The sequence below is a fragment of the Pristiophorus japonicus genome, chromosome 7 (genome assembly GCF_044704955.1).
Source record: "Pristiophorus japonicus isolate sPriJap1 chromosome 7, sPriJap1.hap1, whole genome shotgun sequence".
In the NCBI taxonomy this organism is placed as follows: Eukaryota; Metazoa; Chordata; class Chondrichthyes; family Pristiophoridae; genus Pristiophorus; species Pristiophorus japonicus.
The window spans coordinates 131,120,050-131,140,819 of NC_091983.1; the positions used below are offsets into that span (position 1 = coordinate 131,120,050).

The 20,770-nt window shown below is 46.1% G+C and overlaps 1 protein-coding gene across 1 annotated transcript in view; it reads right to left on the reverse strand.

The window, feature by feature from the left end:
- lama4 (laminin, alpha 4) overlaps positions 1 to 18,605 on the reverse strand; it is a 247,950-nt gene extending 229,345 nt beyond the window's left edge. Inside the window, exons 1-2 of the mRNA XM_070885329.1 lie at positions 18,251 to 18,605; positions 5,650 to 5,751 (exon numbers count right to left, since the gene is read on the reverse strand). Of these exons, the coding sequence (XP_070741430.1) occupies positions 5,650 to 5,751; positions 18,251 to 18,421 (273 nt within the window). The 5' untranslated portion in view covers positions 18,422 to 18,605. The remainder of the gene's footprint in view (positions 1 to 5,649; positions 5,752 to 18,250) is intronic.
- Positions 18,606 to 20,770: the final 2,165 nt, after the last annotated feature.

Sequence of the window (20,770 nt, forward strand, 5' to 3'; positions counted from 1 at the left end):
TTGCGGGGGCGCCCCTGGTGTCTTCAGCCTTCACAGAGCTTGCCGTGAAGAAGCTGACGAGGGATCCTTGACTCATTCATGCGGCTGACATGTCCAGCCCACCAGAACTGGGCTCGCATGATCATCAACTCGATGCTAGTTGATTGTGCTCTCTCCAGAACCTCAAAGTTTGACACACGGTCTTGCCAGCGTATGTGGAGTATAGATCTGAGACTGCGCACATGGAAAGCTTCCAACTTTTTGATGTGACGCCTGTAGGGTGTCCAGGTCTCACATCCATAAAGGAGAGATGAGAGAACTGATACGTCCTTACTACACAGTATAAATGCACAAGAGGCCCATGCTTGAGAGAAGGTCAATCTGTGACCTGTCCTTTATTCCTTAGCACTCAAGTGATGAAGGTGGGTGGAGCTTCCCCTTTTATACCTGAAGGTCCAGGTTAGGAGTGTCTCCCACCTAGTGGTCATTGTTCTCACGGTGTACAACTTAGGTCAGTTTATACATGGGTTACAATGCTGGTTGAATACATGACATCACCTCCCCCCCCAAAGTCTTATTGGGATCACAGGTTGAGTCTCTCTGGTGGTTTACACTCCCTTGTAGAGCGCCTGAGTTGGGGCTCCGGTTGTTGGGCGCTGGCCCGAGTGTCTGCTGTTTGCAGTGCCTCAGGCCTGTCCGGACTGCCCACAGTGACTGGGCTCTCCTCCCTTTGGTTCTGGTGTTCGGTGAACTGTATATCGTGTTCTTCCTCTGCTTCTTCTATGGGGTTGCTGAACCTCATTTTTGTTTGATCCACATGTTTGCGGCAGATTTGTCCATTGGTAAGTTTAACTACCAGAATCCTATTTCCCTCTTTGGCAACCACAGTGCCTGTGAGCCATTTGGGCCCTGCAGCGTAGTTGAGGACAAAAACAGGATCATTTACATCAACACATCGCGCCCTCGCATTCCTTTCATGGTAGTGATATTGTGACTGGCGCCTGCTCTCGACAATTTCTTTCATGGTGGGGTGTATAAGGGATAATCGGGTTTTGAGCGTCCTTTTCATTAGTAGCTCTGCAGGTGGAACCCCTGTGAGCGAGTGTGGTTGGGATCTATAGGCCAACAGGAGGCGTGATAAGCGGGTTTGTAGGGAACCCCCTTGGAATCTGAGCATCCCCTGTTTGATTATCTGCACTGCTCGTTCTGCCTGGCCGTTTGAGGCCGGCTTGAACGGTGCCGTTCTAACATGGTTAATTCCATTGCCTGCCATGAAGTCCTGGAATTCAGTGCTTGTGAAGCACGGGCCATTGTCACTGACCAAGATGTCCGGTAGACCGTGGGCGGCGAACAATGCCCGTAGACTTTCTACCGTGGCAGAGGATGTGCTTGAATTTAAAATGTCACACTCGATCCATTTGGAGTAAGCGTCTACTACAACCAAAAACATTTTCCCCATGAAAGGACCTATGTAGTCCACATGGATGCGTGACCAAGGCTTGGCGGGCCATGGCCAGGGGCTAAGGGGGGCTTCCCTGGGCGCATGGCCCAGCTGGGCACACGTGTTGCACCTGCGAACACAAAGTTCCAGATCTGCGTCTATCCCTGGCCACCAAACGTGTGACCTGGCAATTGCCTTCATCGTGACAATGCCCGGGTGCCCATTGTGGAGTTCTCTGATGAACACCTCTCTTCCCATCTGGGGCATGACTACGCGGTTTCCCCAAAGTAGGCAATCGGCCTGAATCGAGAGTTCATCCTTGCGCCTGTGAAATGGTTTAAATTTCTCACGGCATGCCCTGTCCCCATTCAGGACACATTTCTTGACTAGAGACAATAGCGAGTCTCTATTTGTCCAGACTTTAATCTGACGGCCTGTCACAGGTGAGCCTTCGCTTCCGAAAGCTTCAACAGCCATGACCATCTCAGCACCATGCTCGGTAGCCCCCTCAGTGGTGGCTAGTGGGAGCCTGCTGAGTGCATCGGCGCAGTTTTCGGTGCCCGGTCTGTGCCGAATTGTGTAGTCATAGGCAGCTAACGTGAGTGCTCACCTCTGTATGCGGGCCGACGCGTTTGCATTTATGGCCTTGTTGTCGGCCAAAAGGGACGTAAGGGGTTTGTGATCTGTCTCCAGCTCAAATTTCCTGTCAAACAGGTACTGGTGCATTTTCTTTACCGCATATACACATGTGAGCGCCTACTTTTCTACCATCCCGTAGCCCCTTTCTGCCTGGGACAGACTCCTGGAGACATAAGCTACCGGCTGTAACTGACCCTTGGCATTGACATGCTGCAACACGCACCCGACACCATAGGACGACGCATCGCACGTTAACACAAGTTTCTTACATGGGTCATATAGCGTTAACAGATTGTTGGAACATAACAAATTGCGTGCTCTATTAAAAGCCCTTTCCTGGCTGTCCCTCCAAACCCGTTCGTGACCTTTGCGTAGGAGCACGTGTAATGGCTCTAGCAGCGTGCTCAATTTGGGAAGAAAGCTACCAAAATAGTTCAGGAGCCCCAGGAACGAACGCAGCTCCGTCGTGTTACGGGGTCTGGGTGCTCTCTGGATCGCTTCCGTCTTGGATGCAGTAGGGCTGATTCCGTCTGCTGCTACCCTCATCCCCAGGAATTCTACCTCTGGAGCTAGGAAGATGCACTTCGCCTTTTTCAGTCGCAGACCTACCCGGTCCAGTCTGCGTAGCACCTCCTCCAGGTTGTGGAGGTGTTCTTCAGTATCGTAACCCGTAATGAGGATGTCGTTCTGAAAAACCACCGTCCCTGGAATCGACTTGAGGAGGCTTTCCATATTTCGTTGGAAGATCGCGGCGGCCGAGCGAATCCCGAACGGACATCTGTTGTACTCAAACAACCCCTTGTGTGTCGTGATGGTGGTCAGCTTCTTCGACTCACTCGCCAGCTCCTGGGCCATGTAAGCTGAGGTCAGGTCCAATTTTGAAAAAAGTTTGCCACCGGATAGCGTCGCAAAGAGGTCCTCCGCTCTCGGTAGCGGGTACTGGTCTTGGAGTGACACCTGATTGATGGTGGCCTTGTAATCGCCACATATCCTGACCGACCCATCCGCCTTGAGCACCGGCACAATCGGGCTCGCCCAGTCACTGAATTCGATTGGCGAGATGATGCCTTCCCTCAACAGGCGGTCCAATTCGCCTTCTATCTTTTCCCGCATCACGTACGGCACCGCTCTGGCCTTGTGGTGTACCGGTCTGGCGTCCGGGTTTATGTGAATCACTACCTTGGCCCCCATGAAAGTGCCAATGCCGGGTTGAAATAATGAGTAAAATTTGTCCAGGACCTGTGAGCATGATACTCGCTCCACAGAGGAAATTGCATTGACATTGCCCCATTTCCAGTTCATGACTGCAAGCCAACTCCTCCCCAGTAATGCGGGACCGTCCCCTGGGACAATCCAGAGTGGCAACCTGTTCTCCGAATCTTTGTGGGTCACGACTACCGTGGCGCTGCCTAGCACCGGAATGATCTGCTTTGTGTAAGTCCGTAGCTGTGCGTCAATTGGCGATAATTTTGGCCTCCTGGCCTTGGATGCCCACAACTTTTAGAACTGTTTGATACCCATCAGGGACTGGCTGGCACCCATGTCTAACTCCATTGATACTGGGATGCCACTGAGGAGCACTTTCATCATTATCGGTGGCATCCTGGTGTATGAATTGTATACGTGCTCCACATGAACTCACTGAACTTTAGCTTCCAGCGATTTCCCCCAGTGTCTATTTCTGCAATTTCTGCAGGTATTTTGCTCATCTCTGCAAACTTGGGCTGAATGTATGCCTCCACGCCTCCAGCATGAGTTGCGGTTTGAAACAAAAGGTCCCTTGCCAGTCGATCGTCCCTGACTGCCCCTGTTATTGTCCTTGAGTGCACCATTAACAGGTGTTGATGGCCCATTACTGGCCGCATTGTCCCTTGCAATGGCGTGAATCGCTGTTCAGCTTGCCATTGTCTCTGTCAAACTCCCCCTCTGGGTTCGACTACATGTTGGGGCATGCCTGACTGCCCTTGTCTGCCTGGAGAACTGTGTGCTGAAGTATAATGTGGATAAATGTGAGGTTATCCACTTTGGTGGTAAAAACAGAGAGACAGACTATTATCTGAATGGTGACAGATTAGGAAAAGGGAAGGTGCAACGAGACCTGGGTGTCATGGTACATCAGTCATTGAAGGTTGGCATGCAGGTACAGCAGGCGGTTAAGAAAGCAAATGGCATGTTGGCCTTCATAGCGAGGGGATTTGAATACAGGGGCAGGGAGGTGTTGCTACAGTTGTACAGGGCCTTGGTGAGGCCACACCTGGAGTATTGTGTACAGTTTTGGTCTCCTAACTTGAGGAAGGACATTCTTGCTATTGAGGGAGTGCAGCGAAGGTTCACCAGACTGATTCCCGGGATGGCGGGACTGACCTATCAAGAAAGATTGGATCAATTGGGATTGTATTCACTGGAGTTCAGAAGAATGAGAGGGGACCTCATAGAAACGTTTAAAATTCTGACGGGTTTAGACAGGTTAGATGCAGAAAGAATGTTCCCAATGTTGGGGAAGTCCAGAACCAGGGGTCACAGTCTGAGGATAAGGGGTAAGCCATTTAGGACCGAGATGAGGAGAAACTTCTTCACCCAGAGAGTGGTGAACCTGTGGAATTCTCTACCACAGAAAGTAGTTGAGGCCAATTCACTAAATATATTCAAAAGGGAGTTAGATGAAGTCCTTACTACTCGGGGGATCAAGGGTTATGGCGAGAAAGCAGGAAGGGGGTACTGAAGTTTCATATTCAGCCATGAACTCATTGAATGGCGGTGCAGGCTAGAAGGGCTGAATGGCCTGCTCCTGCACCTATTTTCTATGTTTCTATGTTTCTATGTTAACAATGTTGAATCTCTGTCCCAACCATTCCTTAACACAGTACCTCTCGTCTGTTCTGCTAGTGGCCATGCTCGCGTGGTTTAAATCCCAGTTTCTTGTTGCCATTGATACGTCCTTACTACACAGTATAGATGCACAAGAGGCCCATGCTTGAGAGAAGGTCAGTCTGTGACCTGTCCTTTATTCCTTAGCACTCAAGTGATGAAGGTGGGTGGAGCTTCCCCTTTTATACCTGAAGGTCCAGGTTAGGAGTGTCTCCCACCCAGTGGTCAGTGTTCTCACGGTGTACAACTTAGGTCAGTTTATACATGGGTTACAATGCTGGTTGAATACATGACAAGAACGACTGCTCTATACACCAACAATTTAGCAGTAAATCAAAGACAGATGACATATTATTTTACAAGCAGTCAGACATATTATCAAAAAAAACCATAGTAAACATGGCCATTTGACAAAAAATGCTTTGCTTAAAATGTGTTCAACCAATCCATGTCATCTGCAATCATTCTCAGCTTACTTTTGCCTAGCTAGTAAAGCCATGTATTATCTACAGAGAGTGTGAACTGAAAAGAAACAGCTGACAAAACATCTTCGTCTGATGGTCATTAGAGCTGCCAGATAGGGGAATGAAAGCAGTCAGGAGGAGAGAGAAATAAGGTAACTTGTACAATTCAATTCAGTCAGTTGGAACCAGCTGATAAACATCATCAAGATAACAATCTAACTTAACAATATCCAATACATAAAAGCAGCAGCTACTCACAATGCAGATTCCAGAATCATCAAGGCACTGATCTGAATGACCATTGCAGTTACAAGGCAAACATGCTCCATAAACTGTGCTGTAGAAATCTGTTGGACATCCCTGAAAAAGAGCAACAACACAATTTCAAATCTAACTGAACATGATCACCAAAAACAAACTGATATTTAAAAAATAACTAGCCCAGAAACAAACAACTAAAGTGATCAAAAAATGTGTTTATTCTCTGTACTTTTACATTTATCTTATCAATTAAGAAAAACAATTGATTTTGTAACAATTAGTCACTTATATTCATGCTTTTGTTTAAGAATTAATAAAGAAATACAGGGTGATTATGTTTCCCACTAATAGTTAATATCTTCTAGGATTTAATAATTTGTATTAATTACACATAACAAAAAATGATTTAATGAGATCAATTATCCACCCACAAAAGGTATTCTCATATAACTTTTGGAAATCAATAATAACCACTGAAAAATAATAATCAAGAACAAAAATTAATTGTGTAACAACAGCAATACTATGTGTGAGGGTTGGACCATTGAGCTAGTTTCATCTTGATTTAAGAAGAAATCTCAATTCCTGGTGACTTCACTAATACACACACTCTGCTATTATAATTTCAGCAGAGGGTTGGCAGAAACACAATTACACGCCTAAATTAGGATTTCTGTTGAATTTTAACTGATGTTATGGCGACAAAGTGGGAGACGCCCCAAGGAAATTCATTCCTTAGATTTTCAATCTTTAGCTTGGCCAAATAATGTACTTCTCTGATTACGGCATCTCAACACCACAGTACAGGGTATGACAGCTGTGAAAAAATAAACAGATGCAAAGAAATTCAAGTGTACATTGTGTCTGGTTGAGGGCACATTGTGCCACACAAGGGCTTTAGAAAAGACGTACATGTTGAGTGAGATAAAACAGAAGATTATTGAATATATGTTCAGTCAGGATGTAGTATCGAACAGTCATGTTTCAATCAAGAATTCCTGACAGGCAAAATAAATTTGACCTGGATATATAATATATATATTGGAATGAAACATTATGGGGGGACTTTTAATTCCTCACGACAGGTGGAAGAGGGTTGGGGGCGGGGGGAAGGTTAAAATTTCAAATCTGAAACCCGACCCCAGCCCACCTCGAACTTTCAATTTTAACAGAGGCGGGTTGGGTGGCGGGTGATTAACCGGCTCTCTGGAGGCGGGTCAGTTATTTAAATATTTTAATGAAGCTGCGTGCCTCAAATTTTAGCAGTTTTATTTTAACACCTTTGGAACGGGTTTTGCAGTAACAGGAAACCCAGCAGCTGGATGGAGAGAAGAAGGGCAGGATCAATCAGGTAACTGCCTTTCCAGCACTGCTCGTGGGCCAGGAGGAGCAGGATTGTTTCCCCCTGCCTCCCATGCTTACCTGCTTCCCTCCCCGCGATCGGCCGACCCCCACCACAATCCGATCTCCCTCCCCTGACCCACGATCTCACCCTGCCTCTGATTCCCCAAAGGCCTAAGTTCTCCGATCACCTTCTCACCTTTCTGATCTCCCCAAAGCTTTCAGATCTCCTCCTCCCCTCCCCACCACACTGGCCTTTAACATCTATTCCTCCCTCCCTTCCACTTCCTGGCTGCGGCCTGGTACCACAGGCCTTCCCACATGGCAACCAGCCGGCCTTCCAATCTGGCTGGTTGCTGGCTGGAAAAGGGAAACAAACATTTTAAATGAGGTCCTGCTGTTAAATTTGTCAGGACTTCTGGATTACCTGAATTTCTGGATTTTCCGACAACTATGACCCTTCCTCACCTCCCCATAATTATTGCGATCCAAGAATCTCCAAACTAGCCACTATGGGTTCATCATCTTAATCTTCATATATTCAACATAAAGGTGTTCCCATCGGGAAATCCATGTTCCAAGTGCAAAGCAGTATTTTGTGCAGAACTAAGTAAAAGCAGCAGCACAAAGTCCTGACTCAACCCAAGGGTACAACAACGTTTGTTATTCAGGCGATGAAACAATCATCTTCAGTCGTTGCACAAAAAATGGCCTCCACAATATGGTATTCCCTCAAGGATACCTTGCAGCAGCTCTGACCATCATTGATATAGTGATTGTAATTATTTGAAGTGGGTTCAGAGCAGAAATGGAAGGGAGTGGGGTGAAAGGGTCAGTCTTCTTGATCCCATTAAAATGTGATACAAAGGGCTTCCAGAAGCCTTTAAAGGGAACTGAAGATTTTGGGGGGAAGAGAATTCATGTGCAGTCTTTCTGTGGTAGTAGCCTTTAAGAATGGATTCTGCACTGTTTACTGTCCTAAATCTGCCCCAAAAATGGATGATCATTCAAACGAGAATCTGGGGCTACATTTCGGAACTGACAAAAGAGGCGATCTGCTGAAAAGCTATAACCACTGACCGTAATCCACTTTATTGCCTCTTGGGACTCAGTTTTTTTTTAACCCAGTCTGATGTAATGTCCCACTCCCTGGCCTGCTCTAAGACTTACTTCCTGTTTGTTTCAGTGCTCGGTACTTTAGTACCCTGCATTGTCCAGTGCCTGGCTTCTATTGCAGTATCTCAATCCCTGGTCTGCTCTAGTGCTGTACTCGCCACCCCAGTGCTAGCTCCTGCTAATGGTATGTTACAAAGCACAGAAAAAGTGCTTTTCATGCTGTAGAACTGAAATCAAACAAACACTTTCAAATAGCTTTTCACACTACTTTAACAGTTGGGATTAAAACTATCAATCAGTTTTTCACAAGAGAAAAGAATATTTAGATTATTAGATATCCATTCTTCAGAACGTATGAAATCATTTTTTTAGGCCTGGGAGTCACAGTGACTTGTGAACATTTGTGGCTACATTCTCTAAATATTTTGAATATTAGCTTCAAGAGAGACACCAAAAGAAGTTATTCACTGTCAGTTACAGAATTATTTGGATGGTTGTAGGGGATAAAAAAAAACAAGAAGGTAAAAAGAGAAAAGTTGAAAATGGAAATAACTTAGGGGGTGAAATTAGGGGTGTTTGCACCTCATGTGCTAAAGGGGCGCAAGCGACCTTTCACCCGGGCGCGGCACTGCTACCAACTCCCGCAAAATTTTGGAGGAGTTGACCGGCGGAAGTAACCGGTAGCGTCCCGCTCCGCTGCACCAGTGATGTCATCACCATGCGCAGCGACCTTTATTCGTCCGCAGCGAAAATTCAGTGGCACCCGCTGAAGCTTTCTCAGGCAATGCCCGCAACAGCTTCAGGGGGCCCATACCGGGATGTAAGCTGCTCGTGGGGCGATAATTAAAGAGGAGATGGGGAATGTATAAAAAAATGGCATAGGTCTTGCAGCCGCAATCTTGCAGCTCGGCACTTCGCTTGTGTGCCAGGCTGTTGCCATGGCACCCTGCTCACTGGTGGTCCAGGGATGGACCCTTTAATGAAGGGGAGGGCCCAGTCTATGCAGCAGCATTATGTGTCCCACCGTGTAGCGCTCGGTCCTTCACGGAGTCCTTCCGCCAGGGTCGCGGCCCACTGAGCAAGTGGAGCGCGATATTTTGCGCGCCAGGAACAGGAACTCTAGCCTTGCGACTGTTACGGCCCCCAAACAGGATGGCACGCAATTTCGGCCCCCTGATGTCGCACTGCTCTTGTCTTCAGAAATGACAAACCACTGAGAGCTATTAAGATGATAGCCAATGTACAGCTGCTAAACAGTAAGATAAACTTCTGAGCCATTGCCTAGTTACCTCCATGTGCAGGCAGCCAGATATTACTAATGTTACATTCTTCTTTGGAATGAATAAGCAAATGGTCCCGAGTTTGGATTTTAATAGCTTTCATTACAATTCAATTTGGCTGCAATGCGATTTGGCAATCGTTTATATGGCTGTGAGGGAGCTGACCAGTTGACAGCCTTATTTTTCGAAACACGTCCATGTCAAGAAAGCCATGTCTGCAAAAGGTGGCCAGTCTTGCCAAAATAAACGTTGCCACACTCACATGTGATAGCATAGGTGTCAGGCTTGCAAATACTATTGCAGGGTATATTAATGTATCCTTCAAATAATAATCCCTATTGAGCAACATTTAAAAATTAGCTTTTAGTTTAAGTGGCTCAAGAAACTAAACCTGTTCCACATAAAGTCAGTGTTTTCATTTGCTTTTCTGTATTTGTAAAGATGTTGTGAAATTAGGTTCCAAGAACTAGTCTACAACAACAAGGGTTTAGTTGCTTAACAAAGTAATGAAATGGGTAACAATTTTAGTTGTAATTTTGAACTGTTTCAATCGTGACAGTGTCAGTGTGAAATCATCAGCAATCTTGAGCCATGCACTGCAATGAGTACACTTAACTACCAGTCAGGAATATAAAATGTATATGCATCTCGTGGGAAAGTTCAAAAAATATTCTCAAGGCTTTACAAAAAGTAATTGTCATTTCTAATGTAAAACATCTGTCATTCATGGTCCTAAATACTGAAAGCCTGGTATAAAATAAACAGAATGAAATGTAATTATGCCCACTCTCTTAATTTTGTAACTAAGTTGCTTGCTCTTTAGACACCCTCCCCCCAAACTTTTGCCATGAGAGAAGTTTGTAATGAGACCTTTGCCAATTCAACCTTAAACTGCCTGCTGAGAGATGTACAAATCTTACTTTTGCTTCTACTTGCTGTTCTCAGATGAGTTTGTGAAATCAGTATATGGAAAATTATGGCAGAAAGCCCATATATTTGTTAGGGTAAATCTTCTGAGCTGGTGCTCCCAGCGTGAAGCCTCACTTCATAGAAAGCTGACCAGGCATTGAATTCTGTGTCCAATTATCCACCTGCTCTTTTTCTGAGCAAAGCTCTGCACTGGGAGTTCTATATTATATAACATAAGAACATAAGAAATAGGAACAGGAGTAGACCATACGGCCCCTCGAGCCTGCTCTGCCATTCAATAAGATCATGGCTGATCTGATCATGGACTCAGCTCCACTTCCCCACCCACTCCCCATAATCCCTTATCCCCTTATCATTTAACAAACTGCCTATTTCTGTCTTAAATGTATTCAATGTCCCAGCTTCCACAGCTCTCTGAGGCAACAAATTCCACAGATTTACAACCCGCTGAGCGAAGAAATTTCTCCTCATCTCAATTTTAAATGGGCGGCCCCTTATTCTAAGATCATGCCCTCCAGTCCCGCAATCACCTGATGCTGTACAGGATACAGGACATCAGCACCCGACCACATTGCTGCCCGGGAGGCCAGAGATGACCTCACCATGGACAGATTTACTTCACTTGATACTGTACACCCTGGCTGTCACATGATGTGCCAGGTTGGCACCACCCCACACCAGCACCATAATGCATCCCTGCAATGCCCAAGCCATTCCTTCACACGTATCACTATTGTGAGGGGAACCGTTATGTCTCACCATTCATTACAACTCACTAAGCCACTTCCAAAGGTGGACACAAATCTGTCCAAGAAGGCAAAGTGTTGAAAATAAAGATTTCAATGCTTGTCAACACATTAACAGAAACTTTACATGAACGGTACATAAAAGACCCAAGTGCCTCCCTTTGTGTGTTGTTAGTTGGTATGATTGGACAAGGATGAGGGTGAGTGTGAGGGGTGGCTAGTAAGATGGGGAACTGACACTGTAGATAGAGAGAGAGGGGGATGGGTGGAGGTGCAAGGTAAATTTGTGTGAGTAAGGCCTTGCAGGAATAGGGTTGGGAAGGCAGAGTGATGGGGATGTGATGAGTGGCACAGCAGGATGAGGTTGAGTGTGGTTTTGCAGTAATGTTTCGCGATCTACTGAGATCATTGAAAGATTTGTGCCACTGCAGCCTGGTCCTCCTGACGGCATCCCTGCTTGTGCAATGTGCAACAAGGCAGTGTTGGTGTCCTGGGGAGGTCTCTTCCATCCATTGGAAGGGAGGAGAACATCCCTGCGGCCGTGACTCTCTCCACAAGCATCTGGAGGGAGTCATAGGAGAGCCTGGGTGCAGTCATGCATCTTTGTGCAGTGCTTGTCAGTGTTTGGAGAACCTCAGTGCTGCAGAACACAAACAGCACAAATGTCAAAATGAATGTGGACATGGTTCCTTTAAGGAAACTGGTTGATGGCACATCATCAAATGATGTTGTCAGACTCGTTTGCTTTTAATTGGCCGGGAATCTCACAGGGCGGGCTTAACAAGCCCCATCAATGGAAGATTCTTCTTACAGAGCGAGATGGAGCAGGGAGCGGGGTCGCTGTCTGCCACCTACCTCGGCCATACTGGGCCCCCCTCGGTAGGCAAAATCGCGGCCCTTGTTTTTCCTCCCAAAGTGTATTACAATACTTCGCACTGATCCTGCTATAGTTGAGCATGAAACCCCTGGTTTAAAAAGTGATATCCTGAAAGAGGAATATTCTCTCTTGACCATTGAAAAAATGGGAAATAGTCTTGTTTTAACAGCAACATTATCTTGAAATATAAAAATGTCCATAATCTCGCATGTTTTAAAAAATTCTTTATAAGCCATAAGCTACAAATTTAGAACTCATTCTATATCAATATTATTATGTCTTCGATCTACTGATGAAGTTATATTTTAACCTAATACACTCCCTTCACTCATTAGACCCTTAAAGTTCCAAAGCAATGTTTGAAGTCAAGTGAATGGGTGAAAAGATCAAAGACATGAACTCCCTGACAACAGTGGCACCAATGTCAATCAGAACTCAACCAATAGGTGTCACAGATGAATAAATACATTATAATTGCAATGTGAGTTTGGTATCCTATTGAGTGGCCTTGTTGGAAGGTGACAAATGTAGTCAAAATAGTTTCTGTCGGGGGAATTTAATGTCAGTTAAGACATATATAAACAAGTCATTGTAATGTCTTCACCTTATTGTAAAATCTCTCCTTTTTCTGGACTCTATCATCCCCCAAGGTATACAGCTGTAAAAGTGAACCAAGCTTAGGGAATTCATAAAGATAACACTATAGAGGATTTAAAAAAAAACAAAAAACAAACATAACTCAAATAAAGAACCAGCCTTTAAACCTCAAGAACGTCCCAGCTTTCATTCTATTGTTGGTTCTCTCTCTGTCCAGGTTCCAACTACTGTCCAAATGTTTACTGCTACATCATATGCAACATGTCACACACACAATAACTACAGTGGCTAACAATAGTATGCAAGGCTCCACTTTTTAACTCCAACATCCAAGGTATAGCATTCAAAATCCAACTGTTATTCTCTTGAAGGCCTATTGTAGACCATTGTGGTACGACCTGATGTCAGCCCATCACAGGGTCTACTCTTTGACAATCCTGATGGAACATTTTATTTTATGGAATATTTTATCAATTTCATAATACATCTGGTATTCATACTAACCTTCAGCCAGCTACCTTTGATGATATGCAACATAAGAGAGCTTTAAATCTCAAGAGCTCATCATTATTTCACTTAATTGGCTACAGCTGAGCTTTTAAGAGTTTGCATGAACCAAGCTGGACTTCTTCTGGAACAACAAGAAGCACTGGGTCTCTGCTGTGGTTTTGAGTCTCCCGCTTAGGGAGGGCGGTCAGTCGTTGATGTGCGTCAGCGCCCAGCTAGCGACTCTCCGTCTTCAGACCCTGCAGAGATACCTTTACGTCCTCCTAGGTGGTGTGCACTGGCGACGTATTTCTTCCGCCAGCAGCACGGCCTCAACTACGACACGCAACTCCTGTTTGTGAGCCTGGGGGGGGGGGGTCAGGACCGCCGTCCAGGGGCTGCCTGTTTTTTACAAGGAACTCACCAGGGTCTGGAACAAAGTCTCCACCAAGCGCAGCTCTCCACCGGCTGGAGTGGCGGCTGTCCTGCAGGAGCCGCTGCTCGGGAATCCGTACCTCCACGACCGAGGTTTTAGGTGGCAGTCGGACGAGAGGGCTGTGGCTGGTGAGGTGACCAGGGTCAGGGACCTGCTCGATGGCGGAGGAGCGGGCTGGATGGCGCCAAACACGCTGGCGCGGCGCCTAAATTCGGCCGACGTCCGCCGCGCGGCCGATGCCATCGAGTCGCTAAAAACAGCACTGGGCCCTGACTCCGTTAGGTGTGTCGAGGAGGCTCAAGCACGTGGGGAGATCCCGTCCGAACTGACCCCCGTCCGGACGGAATTCCTCATCGGCGCCAAACCCCGGAACCTCCCTCGGGAGCCGGCGCCTCACAACTTGAGCCGCCTCGGGGAAATCCCCTCCGTGCCTTTCAGTTCTGTGCGGAGGGGTTTCCTGTACGGGCTGCTCCTGCACACCCTCAATTTTGCCATTCTCATTTGCCGGCCGGACACGCCATGCGCACCATCTTGCCGTCCAGAGGAGGCAGGGGTCCCCGATGGAGTGCACTCTACGCAGGAGTCCTCCCATTATTTATCGGTGACTTGGCCTGGAGAGTGGTACACGGAGCAGTCCCGTGCAATAAATTTTTAAGCCGGTTCACGGGCTCCTGCGGTCTGGAAGAGTCCGTGTTCCACGTTTTTACTGAATGTGCGAGGTTGCAGCCCCTGTTCCAATATTTAAAGGGGCCGCTCCTGAAAATCTGGTTGCACTTCAGTCCCACACTCCTGATCTTTGGGCAGAGGGGAGCGGGTAGGTCCGAGGGCCTCCTCATAGGACTGCTCCTGGGCACGGCCAAGGGTGCCATCAGCTGGTCCAGGCAGCGGGCGGTCGAGGGGGTCGTTCAGCCTGACTGCCTGCCTCTCTTCCGTGCCTACATCCGGGCCAGGGTGTCCTTAGAGATGGAGCACGCGGTGTCCACCGGTACGCTCGCGGCCTTCCGCGAGAGGTGGGTACCGGAGGGACTGGAGTGCATCATCACCCCCGGCAACCAAATTTTAATTTGATTTTATGTTTTAAAGTTTAATTTGTTTTAAATGCCGGTTTTCGTGTCCCCCCTCCCCTTTTATGGGGGGCACTTGTAAATTATGGTTTTAGAGCCCCCCAAAAAAACACAAAAAAAAACTACAAAAATACAAAAAAAAAGGGCCTTGCGAAATATTTGGAGTGTCCCCCAGATCGGGGGGCACTTGACCTAATGTTCATTTGTTTACTCTAAAAGAGTTGCATGAACCAAGCTGGACTTCTTCTGGAACAACAGGAAGCACTGGGTCTCTGCTGCGGTTTTGAGTCTCCCGCTTAGGGAGGGCGGTCAGGCATTTGGGTGCGTCAACATCCAGCTTGCGACTTTCCGTCTTCAGGCCCGGCAGAGATACCTCTGCGTTGAGCCCCCTCCTAAGTAGCATGCGCTGGCAACGTATTTCTTCCGCCAGCAGTACAGCCTCAATTACGACATGCAGCTCCTGTTTGTGAGCCTGCGGGGTTGTCAGGACCGCCATTTGGGGGCTGCCTGTCTTTTACCAGGAACTCATCAGGATCTGGAACAGAGTTGCCACCAAGCGCAGCTCTCCCCTGTCTGGAGTGGCGCCTGTCCTGCAGGAGCCGCTGCTCAGGAATCCGTACCTCCATGACCGCAGTTTTAGGTGGCAGGCAGACGAGAGAGCTGTGGTTGGTGAGGTGACCAGGGTCAGGGCGGAGGAGCGGGCTGGATGGCGCCAGACGTGCTGGCACGATGCCTGAACTGGGCCGCGTCCGGCGCGCGGCCAATGCCATCGAGTCGCTAAAAACAGCACTGGGTCCTGACTCCGTTAGGTGGTCGAGGAGGCTCAAGCACGTGGGAAGATCCCATCTGAACTGACCCCTGTCCGGACAGAATTCCTCATCGGCGCCAAGCCCCGGAACCTCCCTCGGGAGCCGGTGCCTCACAACTTGAGCCGCCTCGGGGAAATCCCCTCCGTGCCTTTCACAGTTCTGTGCGGAGGGGTTTCCTGTACAGGCTGCTCTTGCACACTCTCCATCTTGCCATCCTCGTCTGTCGTCCGGACACGCCATGGCGCACCATCTTGCCATCAGGAAGAGGCGGGGTTCCCCAATGGAGTGCACTCTACGCAAGAGTCCTCCCTCTATTTATTGGGGACTTGGCCTGGAGGGTGGTGCATGGAGCAGTCCCATGCAATAAGTTTTTAAGTCAGTTCACGGGCTCCCAGGCCGCCTGCAATTTCTGCGGTCTGGAAGAGTCCGTGTTCCCTGATGGCCCAGTGGACCTAACTAAAATATCTGCAGAGTTCGCAGCGGCTCTTCCCTTTAATTGAAGTGGAGAGACGTTGTGATGTGCCAGTGAGATGATATCATCAGCGCCCACCCCCACTTCCGCCCCACTATTGACGGCCACTGTGCTCTGCTCCCACTTCCGCCCACCTGATGATCCACTTCTGCCCCACTGGAAAAAAACCCCAAGGAACTGAATATCGCTGGATAGGAATTTCGTCGCAATGGATACGGTGGCCAGGACACTTCAGAAGGGGTAGGTGCACCCTGTTTCCGGTGAATGGCAATTTCTACCCCTTAATCCCTGAATCTCTTTAGTTGGAAAAAGCCTAATATTCTCTAAAATAAATGTCATAAAATATCATAATTTCTAAGATGTTGGATAATTAGGTGCCAACAGGCCTCCTAACCATCAGTGTGCAATTGTGAATTCTAGTCTGAATGAAACCAGGTACACTGGATAATCAATTCCTTTTATAGTAAACAGCTAACTATGTGTCATGGCCCACTTTGGTTGGTTTGGTTTCCACAAGGCTGCAAGTGATTAGCATCGAAGGATCAAAAGTTACTTTGCTAGTTTTCCAATATTGCAAGTGAAAAAGCCACATTTTAATTAAAGATACTACAAGTGTCATTATTCGGGAGCTGGACCTTTCACAAGTGTTATTATAATGCCGGGCCACACTTGGAGTGGGGGCATGGAAGTCACTGTTATATGTACACAGTTGTGTGTGTTTCCTAACTAAAACAGAGCTTGACCCCGTTCAATTGAATTGAGCCTCAAAGCGGGCCACACACACAACTAAGGTAAGCTCACAATTCCTTCAGCTGCATATTGTGTTTCAAGTTTGTCTATTTAGAGGAGGAGTAGTATTTTTTTGTTTTGGATTTGCTGTTATCAGAAAATACAAATTAAGTTTCACTTCTGGAATTTGAATTACACAAAAAAGCTTTATTAAGGTAAATTTTTGTGTCAGTCTCAAGCAAGAGAAGCAGATATATTTGCATTATGGGTGCTCTTCACACTTACAGTGTAGATTTTGATTTCGTATCAACTTTCCGCAACAGGACTCTGTGTATTTTTATTTACTAGCTTGCTCGATTTGAGAACCGCCATTCTTCTGATTTCGATGTCAGACATGGGATCTACTCGAAGAATTAAGGTCACTTGCCTCAGTGGAATTTATGACTGACTATGTGCTTGCACTCAGAAGTTTGAATTCAGTGACTGTGGTCTTTGTGTCATGTTGAAAAAAATTTTTCGTGACCCTAAAAGTATGTAGCACATTCCACAGATGTCCATAGCTTAGATAGTTCGCCATTCATTTTCTCACAAGAAACAGTGATATGTTTTTCTCCACACTAGTGAGAAACTCCCATCAGACTGGGCAGATTTTATTACATCTCCCGCTGATCATACTTTCCCTTCTCTGCCGCCCTCTTTCCATATGTCTGCAGCTGCACTCAGAAGCAAATAAATCGGATAGGAGAAGAATTCCTGATGTCGGTTTCATTTGACACATCGCACCCTTATTTTTAATGATTCTCTCCAACACTATCTTAGAAATGACTATTTTTCTCTTTAGGAATCAACAGAATACAGGCACATATGCCTTTAATTTAGAAAGAGAAATAAACCTCAAGATAAACACTTCCGCCAGTTACTCCCCCATGAAAATGCTCCGTCATTTTTTCCATCTTCAAAAGTTTATGTTGGCTTGCAGAATATCATTGCTTTGTAGTTTAGCTTTTGATTTAAATTTAATAGCCGGTGCAGTTATTTTCTCTTTCCCCGACTGCTTGATTGATGGCACTTCCTCCCCTCCCTTCTCCATTTGCTGCTCCTCAGTTCTTTTTCCCTTATCTATCTTTTTTATTTCTCATATTTACAGGTATTGATTTTAATTTCCTGTTTTTAATGCCCCTACCTCCAGTTATCACTCTAATGTCCTAGCTGTTTCCCACTCACTGAACTAATTACAATGAACAGGATTATTTAACTCATTCCTTCTCATCCATAACCTGCAACTTGACAGAACTAGACTGTCCTGAAATCATATACATATATATATTTTTAAGTCATTAATCTTGCAGATAAACTGTTATGATTTGATACATAGCCGAGGAATGTGGCACTGTGGGAGAGGCAATGTAGAGAACTGGCAAAGGAAAGGTCAGCAACAGTTTCGTTTTACTAACACAATAAAAAGGAAAAACTGAGAACAATAGCAGAAACGTATAAAATAATTAGACTCCGCATTTAAGCTAATGTACGTTAAGCAGTTGGTATCCTAAATATATCTTTCCTCATTTCAAAATTATGTTGGTTCCTTAAATATCTGATTAACCATTTAATCAACATGTTTTTGCTAAACTTTATTTTAAACAGTTATAATGTCAATATGCACCTGAATATAGCATTAACCTTAACAAGTCTTTTATGTAAAATGTGTTGATTACCTCCTCAGACAGATTCCCTATGTCCACTGGATGCTCGTCTCTAAGGATGGTAGAGATATTATCTTCTGTATTGATAGGAAGACCACTGCTTTCCCCAGAGCCAGGAGCTGGGTAAAACAATCCAAAGACGGTTAGGGAGAAAGCACACAGCCAGGGTGAAATCCAAGCCATTTCCTCCCCTTCTCCTGACAGTCTTTTCTTCAGGTTGTTGTTAGGCTTTCTCTAGAGTCTGCTTGCTCCTCCTGCTTTGTAGCTTTGGTTGTTTTTACTCCCCCCTGCCTTCAATTGCCAGATGTGTCACTTTAAGGCAGTCTAACGATAGCCCTAAAAAAAACGCTTTCACTTCCTTTCCCAGCTTCTGCTCTGCTTTTCCCCCAGAGGCTCCTCTTAAATAACATACAGCTGGGCAGAGTTTGGAACATACTCTGTCAAAAGAGATTTGTATTGCAGGAAAATCCAGCAGTTCCCGTTGACCTTATCTCAATTTCATCAGGATACAGATTGAGTCTATACTCAGCTCTGGCTTCTTTCACACGTTCAGCTCTCCCTCACCTTCAGATCAGCAGCCTCCGTCTCACAGCTTGCTGCCCAAAACCAGAGTCAGGACTTTGCAAACAATCTGCAGTCCACAGCAGCTTCCTGCCCATACGTCTTCCAAGTTTCTTAAGGTTGTACCATTCAGGGACTTGCCAGATGAATGTAAAATGTATAGGAGGCTCAAACCTGAAAAGAACCACAACTATACGAAAGAGAGGAAAAAGACCAACATGATACAGAACTTCATTTTATCGGGTTCAAAATCCTGTGTTCCAGAAATAAAGCTGTTCAGTTGAGCAGTAATCCTATGATATTATTCTTTCTACTCCAAGAATGAATAAATCAGTAGAAGAGAGGAATTTTCCATAAGTACAGAGAGTATTTTGTGAAACCAGTGAACAAGAGCCTAGTGTACACAGCATGTCACACAGAGGGAAATAACATCTAGCCAACACTGTAAGTTTGAACAGTTCCAGATTCTGTTTAAATATAATTAATTTGGCTACATTTTGCAATATACACACAGATATAATGGAAGGGAAAATAAAATGAGATTCTAGGAATTGTTTTCACTTATGGGAGAACTCTTCCCTATTTGTATTTTTTTTAAATTGCAAGTTAATCTAACAAAAGATAGTGGCTGGACTATTACGGTGAGGTAGGGGGGGAGGGGGGGGGGGTCAGCAGGTGGGATCGTGGTGGGTCAGGTGAGAAATTAGATTATTTTGAGAAGGGTTGAAACCCCGCTGTCAACCCGCTGCAATGCGTCTTTCCATTTTTGGGTCTGTCAGAGCTGAGCAGATCCGACAGGCAGCGGCGGGCGACCCAATTAAATTTATTAGCATCTAGTTGACAGATCATTGACAGACTTTTTTAACTTACCTTTTCACTTTAATTTCCTGGCCACGAGAAACACGCCTTTTGGGGACCACGTCTGTGAAAGTGAGGCGGGAGTTCAGTGGCCATTGTTCCAGCTGATTATTTGCCAGCTTTAAATGTACAGTTAAAGCTCCCTCCTGACAGATCATCACTTTCCTCAGCCAAAAACTGTATCTCAGCCGATTTCACAGGATTACATATGATACACGGCACAGAAACAGGCCATTCGACCCAACCAGTCCATGCCGGCGTTTATGCTCCACTCAAGCCTCCTCCCATCTTTCCTCATCTAAATCTATCATCAAAATCCTCTATTCCCTTCTCCCTCATATACTTGTCTAGCCTCCCCTTAAATGCATCTATACTATTTGCTTCAACCATTCCCTGTGGTAGCGAGTTCCACATTCTCACCAATCATTGGGTAAAGGATTTTCTTTTGAATTCCTTCTTTAATTTCTTGGTAACTATCTTATATTGATTGCCTCAAGTTATGCTCTATCCCACAAGTGGAAACATTCTCTCTGTATCCACTCTATCAAAACATTTCATAATTCTAAAGACCTCTATAAGGTCACCCCATAGCCTTTAGTTCAAGAGAAAAAAGACCCAGCCTTTCCTGATATATATACCCTCGCATTTCTGGTATCATCCTTATGTTTTCTCTGCACCCTCTCCAGTGCTTCGATATCCTTTCAATAATATGGTGACCAGAACTGGACGTAGTACTCTAAGGGCCCGAATTTGGTGAACCACAAGTTCCACCTGTTTTTCGGCAGTCCCCGGGCAGTGCATCATCGTTTACCACCCGGTACCACTGAGGCCGAGTGAGCGGGAGTTTCATCCCGCATTTCTCAGCAGTAATAGGAGCAGAGTGCAGTGGGCAGGAGCGGAGTGCAGCAGGCGGTGGTAAGCGGAGGAGGCCTTTCGACTCAGTAATCTTCAGCTCTCAAGTTGTGCGGCCCCCCGAGAGGCACCGACGAGAGGACAGAGATTGCTGTCCTGAGATCGCTGTATGGGGAGGAGAGATCGCTGTGTGGGGAGGAGAGATCGCTGAGGTGGGGGGGAGCGATTGCTGTGGGGGAGTGGGGGGAGAGAGGGGAGAGA